Source organism: Numida meleagris, chromosome 13 (genome assembly GCF_002078875.1).
Source record: "Numida meleagris isolate 19003 breed g44 Domestic line chromosome 13, NumMel1.0, whole genome shotgun sequence".
Classification (NCBI taxonomy): domain Eukaryota; kingdom Metazoa; phylum Chordata; class Aves; order Galliformes; family Numididae; genus Numida; species Numida meleagris.
Genome location: NC_034421.1, coordinates 10364943 through 10375253, shown reverse-complemented (window position 1 = coordinate 10375253; position 10311 = coordinate 10364943). Strand labels below are relative to the sequence as shown.

The 10311-nt window shown below is 36.7% G+C and overlaps 1 protein-coding gene across 2 annotated transcripts in view; it reads right to left on the bottom strand.

Annotated features, from left to right (window-relative positions):
* USP7 (ubiquitin specific peptidase 7) overlaps window positions 249-10311 on the bottom strand; it is a 66098-nt gene continuing 56035 nt past the window's right edge. The window contains exons 23-31 of one of the 2 annotated variants that reach the window (XM_021411278.1): window positions 9366-9433; window positions 8638-8746; window positions 8463-8540; window positions 8066-8166; window positions 7544-7643; window positions 6644-6763; window positions 5334-5405; window positions 4386-4476; window positions 249-1615 (exon numbers count right to left, since the gene is read on the bottom strand). In XM_021411278.1, the coding sequence (XP_021266953.1) occupies window positions 1509-1615; window positions 4386-4476; window positions 5334-5405; window positions 6644-6763; window positions 7544-7643; window positions 8066-8166; window positions 8463-8540; window positions 8638-8746; window positions 9366-9433 (846 nt within the window). In that variant the 3' untranslated portion in view covers window positions 249-1508. The remainder of the gene's footprint in view (window positions 1616-4385; window positions 4477-5333; window positions 5406-6643; window positions 6764-7543; window positions 7644-8065; window positions 8167-8462; window positions 8541-8637; window positions 8747-9365; window positions 9434-10311) is intronic. The other variant, XM_021411279.1, reaches the window with a different exon arrangement.

Genomic DNA, 10311 nt, shown 5'->3' with positions numbered 1-10311 from the left:
TCATTAAGCTCAAATGTAACTAACTTAGGAGGTAAAAAAAAAATAATTCCAAAATCTAAAAAAAATCCAACAGAAAAACCCACAAATTTCCCCCCAAACTCCAAAACAATCAATGTAAGGGTTACACAATTGTCAACACCAAAGAGAGAAAACACACCTTTTGGAAAAGCTCATCAAAGAAGACATTTCCCAGAACTCTATTTCCAGGGAGAAGTCTTCTTCAACGTCCACGCCATCACTCACCGAAGAAAAATTTTATAGAAAATTTTATTCAACATACAACATTTTCCAGCAAAAAAAGGCAATATACAGGAAGAGTTGTTGTACACTGCAGCTACAGAAACAAAATAAAATACTGGAAAAGAATGTAAAGTTAAGTGTGAATTGCTGATTCTATCTTTACTGCACTCAAAACTAGACACGCGGCTGGCATTAGCTCCAAAATAAAAGGAAGCAGTCTGGGGACTGAAAGAAAACTACACACAATGAATATCAACATCAGTGAAATTCACTTGCAGACTCACCCAACAAAATTATCCTCCAAGTGTTAAATTGTACATGTTCATTCATTAAATATACAATTTCGTTTTTTCTTTTTTTCTTTTTTTTTCCTCCTTTTTTATACAAAGTCAACAGCTTACTAAACACTAGTGAGCATGCCCCTCTGTGCTAAAAGGCTATTTCTTGTGTTTTTCCCATCTCTTCCCATGTTAACTAAATTAATGATATTTATAATCCTTTCACTTGCTTTTGCCAACTTTGAGTGTCATTCTATTTGCCAGGAGATGGCATAATAAATTGCAACTGTATTCAACAATGGTTGAAATTTTCATAAAAAGACCCAAATATCTCATTATAGGAGTCAGGGCATCCACTTGGCAAAACGGGATGCGAAGTAGTGACTAAATTAAATGAAAACTAGTTTATTAAAAAAGATTCTATGCAGCTGGAGGAGACAAAAATCCCAAATAAGTGCCAACAATGTACACAATGAAGTAGAGATTGCTATTTATTGATGATGTGAGTTTTTTGCATTTACAAATGCACAAAAATGTCATTTAAAGTATAACTGAAGGAAATAAATCTGATGTGAGTCTAAACATAAGACTTACTAGCTGCAGTGATGGTGAATACCATACCAGGAAAGGCAGCCAGCCAGCTTATGCCATCTATAAACGTACTACAGACAAATATTTTGCCAATGTCAATTGCTCTACTAAACTCTTCCCTCATTATGCTGACAATTGCCTTGCATTACGTTTACCATAAAATAACTCTCATTGGCATCCAAGCTTTATAAAAACACCTTCATTTTGCTCAAAAAGGGCAGTCAATAGATACAGAGAAGCCAAACTGAACAGCCTCAACAAAATAAAATTAACATCAGCAGCAAATCCTCTTGCTGAAGACTTCAGATATAGTGCACGTGTACCAAAGTTCTACTGTTGTTAAAAAGGTGCACACACACACTTATTTTGTCCCTTGCCTTGACAATCTGGTTTATTAAGTCAGTTATGGATTTTAATAGCTTTTTCAAGGTAAGTGTAGCGACTTCTCTTTGGGGCTTTATTGAAATGGTCAAGCCCTAGCCACGGCCTTGGATGAGACATGTTGCCTAGAAAAGAAAGAGAAAAAAAAAGGAAGTTGTAAGACTAAGTTAAAAAGTTTCATTTACACAAACTACTCAGATGTGCCCTGTTCAGTTTGCTTGTAATCGTACAACACAGATGACGACTGAAGAACAGTCCTTACTCTACAGACAACACGGCTGCTTTCCTGACCACTGCTTTCATTCCATTATTACATTCTACAATCGTTCCTGCACAAGAGAGCTGGTTGTCCTCTTCTTCAGTCACAGGAGCTGACAGCAGTGAAACAAATGCTGAAGTAAAAGCTTGCTGTTGTAATTTATGGCCAGAGACACGCCTATCACTGTACCAACTTTCACAGAATTGCTGGGGCTGTTTGAAACAGAAAGGCATAATCTAAATATCATTTAATATAGCAAATGCTGGTGGTTAAGTAATTGCTGCTATATTAAGTTATCCTTATCACCTAGGTTAAGTAGGAATATTCTTCAAATACATACAAAATGCAAATCAGTAGTTAACTAAGAAAACATGTAACTGACCTCGTACTTATTTTTCTGATAAAAAATAGTTACATTTGGACTATAATGAAAATATACACAACAACTTTTCACTAGTTCAACCCAGCATTATTTTATCTACTGCTAATTTTCATGGAAAAAATACACAATCCACAGTCTTGCAAATGGCAAAGGTTCCCTTTCAAGATGTCTGCAACGCAGAGCATCAAACATTCTTTGAAGTGAAATGATAGTGGCAGAAACTAAATAGCCCTCCAGAAAGAAAAGCACACTTTTACATTTCAAGACATCAAATGTAATCACTCAAGCATAAAACACTTGACCTTTGTGGTTGCCTGTATCTGCATTCTTGGATATATTTTCCTCAATCAAAATATTGTTTCTTTTCAGTTGACGTAATGGTTAATGGCAAATACAAATGAACCGCCAATCTGACAGAGACTATCTTGATGTCTTTTAAAGAAAGAAATGAAGTCCTATACTGTTAGCACCACTGCAGTTGTCATTAGAGGCATCACTATGAGTGTGATGGTATCGACTGACATCAACTATGCTGATGAAGATAGAGAAAGCCAAAGCCTTAGTCCAACACGTGTTAAAATTTAGTAGTTGTAGAAATCTGTAAGCTCTCCACATTGAAATACTGTTTAGCTAAGAAGGCATTAGAGCATCACATTATCACCCAACAGGAGAATTTTAGCAGGATTCTACCAAAATGTATCACATTAAAAGAGCAACTTTCTATGAACACTCAAATTAAAACTCTTTAGTCTCAAATTCCCCATAACTGTTTCAAACATTTCATGTTCTCCCCTTTCCCATTTCTGCCATGTTCTGCAGTCTTGACCTAGCTACCTGGTCTTTCACTTGGTCTTGGCACTACCAGCTCTAGTTTTGCTCACAAAGTCCAATAGTTAGCTTTGGACTATTGCCTTCTGCTTCTCCTCACTCAGATGACTCACTGAATGAAAATGTGACTGCCTGCTCTGAACAGACCAGAGAGGGTTATCTGTCCACTGACAAATCGTCTACTTCCAAGTTAGTCATCTAGAGACCCCTCAAAATTTGTGCAGAAAAACAGGGCCCCGAGCCACACTTCCCTCTGCTCACTGATGATTGTTCAGATGCAGATATTCCAAGTTTTGGCAAGTCCCCTCATATTCACAGCCATGAGCCATAAGCCTGGCTGCATTATATACCACAATGACATGGCTTTTTGCTAGGTTCCTGCAAAGTACTCATTAATGGTATAGGTCTAAGTCTCTGTGCATTTTGCAATAAACGGACAGTTACAGGATTTCTTTACAACTGTTAATATACCCAGGATACAACCTGAAAAAAATGAGAGCAAGTTTGGCCCTAGCACAACCTGCCAACAAAACCACAGCTCATAGTTGTTAGAAAAACAGAATACTGGAGAATTCTCCATCTCATTTTTACCAGACAGAGCAGCTCACAAAAAGAAACAGAGAGCTAAGCTAGAGGGAAAAAGCCTTTATGAATTCAAGGCCTTCAATAGAGCCCTGACTGCAAGCTTATGAGTGCCATTTTCAACTAAAACTCCCAAAAGATGACTGTGGTGAAACTCCCAACCAATTAACTTGGTATCTCCTACGTGTATATTCCTCAGATAACAGAGCTTTAAATATCTGTCAAGTAAATAAGGTAGTAGACCACCTCCATAGACAAATTCAGAACAGAGCTGCATTTGTAGCTTGGTGAATCATGTCTGAAGAATCTAAAAAACACCCTATTCATGTATGTAATATTCTTGTAGGATTCTTCAGATTCACTAAAGAAATCAAGAAAGAACAAGAAATGTCTTAGAGGAATATGAGATTTCAAACATCTCTTTGTAGCACACTTAAAATAAGGAGCTTATGAGGATACACTTTAGTATGTTCTAAGAGTACTATGAGCACCTACTTCACTAACAATGTGAGAATGAAATACAGGAGCAGATGGGCAATACAGACTTGGTGCAAGTGACATGGTAACTCTCTTATGTAAAGTATGCTGTGTGGATACAGACCCAAATGCAAACTTTTAACAGATTATGCAGTAGTTTATATGTCTATAGAATATGTATTCTCAAGACTAAGAGTTAAGTGTACATACAAGTATATACAAATACCTGTTTAGTTACTATATAAGGTACATGAAGTAAAAATAACTACTCTGTTCCTGCATTCTGAGTTCATGGTAACTGCATTATAACAACTAGCAGAGCAACTTCAGCAGATCAAAACAGCAGTCAGGTTGTTTAAAAACTCACCAGGTTGGGGCTCAAAATCTTTCAAGTTCACTTCATACTCATCTTCATTGAGATACTGGTGCCGGCCCATCATTACAATTGCAAATTTAAACTATGAAAAGGAAGAAAACTGTTACGATACTGTATTAAAATAAATCCTCCAAGTCTAATTTCAGTCTAACATGCAGTTGGTCATGAATGGCATTCTACTGAGGTCAATCCTGTTTAGGATCTTACAACTACTAGGACAGTGGGATAAAATGAACAGTCAGGAAATCATGAGAATGCATCTGGAATGCTGTGTCCAGCTTCCAGTCCAGTGAAAATCAACTGGCAACAAACTGCAGGTAGCCCAGGCAAAAGGCCCAGCAAGAGGTACAGTGGCCTGGAGCACAAGGCATACAAGCAGCTAAGGAAAAGATGTTTATTTAGCCCAAAAAAGGCTAACGGGCACCTAGTCTTCCATTAACTGATGGGTGATACAGTGAAGACCAATGCACTTACCCCCAGGTGCACAGCAAAAGGACATGGGGTAAATATCATAAGCTGCAAAATGATGAATTCTGACCTCACGTAAGAAAAAAAATCCTCAACATGACAGCACTAAAGCTCTAAAATATGCTGCCCAGAATGCAGCAGAATTCCTTTTCTTAGGAGTTTTAAAACTGCAGCTAGTTACAATCCTTAGCAACCTGATTTAACTAAGTAAAACTGAAGTTGTGACCTGTTGAGCTTTTGTAACACCTAAATTCCTCTAGGTTATTCTGCTGTTTTGTTGAGTATCTCTTCTATGCAGTACAGAAGTAGCACTTCTACACATTCTACCTAATCATTCTCAGAATGGACATTAAGGCTAACAACTGTTTTACTGCTCAACATCTACTCTTAAATCTACCGTTTTCCAATTTCTTAAGATAATATTATAGACTCTACAGTCAGCAATAAAACTCACTGCCAAGTTGTCATTACCTTTTCAAATTCTTTTTCCTGTATGTCCAGCATTGTCTGTATCCGCTTCATAACCTCTCTGAAGTGTTCACCCTGATGATTACAGCAAGATAATTAACATCAAAAAATTAGGAAACAGAAGGGGGTGCTGTCAGTATTTCCTAATTTGAGCTACATCAGAATACTTTGCCTACCTTAATCTCTCAGTTTTTACCCAAATTACTGGAGTGTCAACATCATCCACTACAATAAATAATTAACAATGTACAGCTTGCTATAAATTCAGCACCTGCAACTCCTATTGATTCACGACTGTACAAACTAACCATTAATGGACTTGCATGACATAAGTAAGTCAGGTTAAAGTTAAGAACATTTTAAAAATCCACAGTAAAACAGAGGTTCAGAAAAGCCCTATTTTCTTAGAACCTCTGCTGCAATGCTCCCCTCTCAAGCAGTAAATTCTGTAGCATTCTTCCACACGTTGTTTATACAAGGTGCTGAAAATATAGTGCTAGAAGGCATTTACTTAAAGATGAATAACACAATAGATGCCACAGGGAAATACAGTGCAAATAGTTTCCACCATAAATTAAGAGTTTATTCTACATTTTCAGATTTTACTGTACATTGTTCAAAACCACAGGAATATAGTAAAATGTCACACCATTCAGAGATGCGGACATACTTCTCACTCCAAAACCCTTCACAAAATTAGGCACATTTCATATAAACTAACATACAAAGACCAAAAAAGCAGTTTAGAAGCACAAGTGCTAACTGCCCTCAGGAACACTTCCCTGTTGAAAGTAAGAGTGTGACACACTGCTGGAGCAGTATCACATGAAAACTTAAATTTACATTGAGCTTTCAAAATTAGCTTCCACTCTTGTATCAATACAGAGAACTTTCAGAAAACTAAACAATCATTTCCCATAATAGCGTGCCTCAAGACACCAAGCAACCATGGCTTAGGCACTTCTGTCAACAAGCATCCTAACAAAGCATTAGCAGTAGGATTATAAATTGTTGCTGGTATTGGGTTTTGTTTTGTTGCCGTTTTTAAAATGAAAAAAAATCGAATATTACATTTCTAATATTTCAAGTCTGTCTGATGTGGAAGACCTACAAAGGCTCACTGAAAAACTAAACAATCTTTACATGCAAAGAACTAAGACACAAGTGATTTAACCACAGAAATGCATATACAACACAGAACCTTTATACAGGATTTTTTCCAACACATTTTTACATTAATCAAGTAATCTTACTATACTTTAAGAAGCCCTTATAAATGTTATCCCATAGGGAGAAAAGGGAGGAATATGTACCTGGTGTATCCTCAGCAAGAATGGAATTCCAAATGTCCCAAAAACCTCTTTGTGGAAATGTGCCACTGTGATTAGCATCTCATTTTCTTTATCTATATCTACCTGGTCCAGAGGAATTTCCTAGATCCAGACACAAAATTATGACTGCAATTAGCTAAAGCAAACTGCATTGTTAGTGATGCAAAACAAGTCAATTTAGAACAATTAAAATAAGCACTCTCTTTGACAAAGTCCTGTCTAAGCCTCCCCACCCCCATAAGGCATTCACCTGTCAAAGCAGCACTGCAGCTTCCCAAACTCAGTAAAACTCTCTCCTGGTTTGCCCAAGTGGCTTCTTTGACATGTAACCTTCCATCAGCTCTAGTTATAAAAGTATCACAGCCCTTCTTCTGTCATCTTGTCAGTACAACTTTACATAAGAAGTTTACGCTTCTCTTTTACTTCTGATTATACCGGCAAGTTCACATTATTTGCAAGATGAAATGTTTAGAGAAATTACACAGTAAGTAAGAAGATTTGGCTGAAGAAACTCTGATTTAAAAAGAGAAGGAAACGGTCTTTTAGATTGTAATTCTGCATACACAAGTGGGTTCTCAGCATAAAAATTTAAATCATGAGACCCCAAACATGGCTTGGAATTACTGCTAAGAAGGCAAATGACCTAAAGATAAGAAACTGCCAACTGCTCCTGTGTTGTTATTTAAAGAATGGAAGTGACAAGGTAGCAGATAAAACAAAGGAAAAACTTTGGAAAGATTATCTTTATAAATATGCACGTATCATCATGTATTCTAGCTTGCTGCAAGTACCATGGTATTTGAAAAACCATCAACCAGGAGAAGACAATAACCACTTGAAAGACTTCCTTCATTCAAAGGCATGTTTTAAAGCAGCATTTACCTCTATTCGAAACGTTCGACTTGTTGCAGGTGACAAACACTCTAACAGCTCATCTTCCTGATGGACGCCAATTATTTTGTAACTTACAATTTCTAGCAGCCTTAAAAACAAATTTAAAAAAGTATTAAAATAAAAAAGTGGAGGAATCTGTTTTCAATTTTACCAGTCTGAGAGTTTTCAATCACATGAAAAGTCATGTTAAAGAGAATGACCTCGCTCTTTGCTCCTGAGAAGTGAACAATCTGACATATTTAAATTGGAAACAATTATTAAATTGAGAGTTAACAATTGTGATTGATGAATCTTCAGCATCTCAAGAATGTAACTTTATGAAACACAAGATGAATAATTACATAAGGTTTATACTTTCATAAGAACTCTCTTAATAGCAAATGCTGAAACTTTTTAACACAGTATCAGCCTTCATTTGATAATAGTTTTCATAATATTTTAAATTCTATGGATAATTTTCTGCATACAATCCACATGATCACAAAAGAAATCCAAAATCTTCTGCTTTACCTTAATTTCCCTGAACCTTTTTCAGAGAGCTCTACAACTTTTTTACATTCTTCTAACAGGTCCCGCACACACCCATGCTTATCTGGATATACTGTTATTTCCTGTAGAATATTTAGAACAGGAAAGTGATTAGAAAATCTGAAATTACAATCCACCACGTTAAAGCACAGAATACACTCGACTCTTCGTCAAAATCCATCTTTGAAAAATAAAGATTACTGAAGTGAATACCTACTTTATCTTCTAAATTTGTTAAGAACTGGCACGGTTTTTGTGTAAGGCATAGCTCTGTTCTAACTGGGCTTCTTCAGCATGTTCTACAGCACCACAATCACAGCCTTATCAACTTGGATTAACAAAATAATAACAAGTAAGAATAACAGGCAGCCTCACTCACCTCTTCCCTAAATTGGCTATTTAGCCATATGCATTTAAAACTTCTTCTGTTTTCAAAATCAGTTATTTTCATTTTGAGCTTAAAGAAGAAAAGAGAAACACTTTAGGCATACTTTGTATAGGGCAGATTGTATTTTTTTTTTCTGCTCACACCAACAAAAACAGAAGACTCTTACCTGTTGATAGTAAAGCTTTTTAGGTTGCCTAGGCTTGAAGAACTGCAGAAGATCTCTTAAAGTACCTTCATAATTATGCCTAAGGGGATTACCAGGGCCGTCCCTGTAACTATGAAAGAAAAATGAAAACCCTAAGTATCTCTCCACAAACAGTAAACCAAAGGACCAAGAACGCTTTTATTCCTGGCTACCAGTTTCGTATAATTGCTAGCACAGCCCAAGCAGCATTAGATTCAGTGCATTAATGATTTTTTTTTAAAACAGGCAAATGTTGAGAGCAGAAATACCAGTCACTGTGCATGTTCGCTCTCTTGGATGTTAACAGCTCACCTTTAATCCTGCCGTGGCGGACCTACATTCCTCTGAAACTACTACAGCAGCACTAAAGTCACATGCTTTCAATTGTGAAAGGTTAATTCGTGGAGTCATAGGACACAGCAAAATTCCAGAGTGACCAAAGCGCTGTAAACTACACAGAGCTGTCCGAAATGGGACAGGCTTGTTGGTGAGGAAGGGAGAAACCTGCAGGTTAACAAAGAGCCCTCCCCATTTCCACGAATACAAAGTGTTGATACAATTTGTGTGCATGTGCATTATGTTTTATTGGTAAATAAATAGTTTACAACCTGAAAGAAGCTACAAATTAACTGCAGCCTACCTATTTTGGGGCTAAGTATTTTAAAGTGTATTTTAGACACAGAAAACCACACGTAGAAAATTTGTCTTACCCTTGAGACTTGAAAAACTGTAATAGCATTGGATCTGTATTAAGTCTTTGTGCAACTGTCTTTGCAACCTGCAAATAGAATTTTCTGTAAGTTCTGCATTTTTTCAATTATGACATTGCACTACAATCACACAGGATAGTTAACACACGCAATGGTTAAAGATTAAGGCTGAAAGGGACCTCTGGAGGTCATCTGGTCCAACTCCAATCATCCACTGAACTGCTTAAGAATATAATGCTACAGAAATTTGGAGAGACACACAAATTCTGTGCGTTTCCAAGGCTAAAGAAACTCCACATATGTAGCTTCTGAACAATGAACAGAGTAAGGTTTTCAAGACAATAAGAAGAAATCTATCTCTTACTACAATAAATCACAGTCACCAAAAGGCCAAAAAATCCACAATAATAGCTTTACTCTTCTTTTAATTATAGTATTATTTGGGAAATATGTAAAAAACTCCCAGGTTCTTCAATTCACTCACAGGAAATTAGTCTGCTGGGTGATATCACCACATTATTCCCACCAGTATTTCATGCTGCAGCCTCACAGGAAGAATGGGAATTTTCTGCCTAGTTTTCCCTTGCCAAAAGGAGCTGTAAAGAACTTACACTTACTATAAAAATGAAACAAGTGAGTCACTGGGCAGCAGACACTGAGGAAAGACAGCAAAAGTAATCTCTGACTTCCTCTGTATATTCAGGTGCTCAAAGGTCCCGCTTTTCACAACAGTAAAATTTGATCTGTTTTTATGTACAGAGTACATAAAACTGATAAAAGCAACTGCATGGGAACTGTAGGGAGCCAGACCTAATAATCAGGCTCTAGGCAGATCGGTCCAACTTTATTTATTTTAAAAACTTCTAGAACAGTTTCACTGCTCAGTTTCTCTCTTTTAAAAAGCCTTGTTACCACCCTTTATGAACACAACAAATTTGGTCTGTTA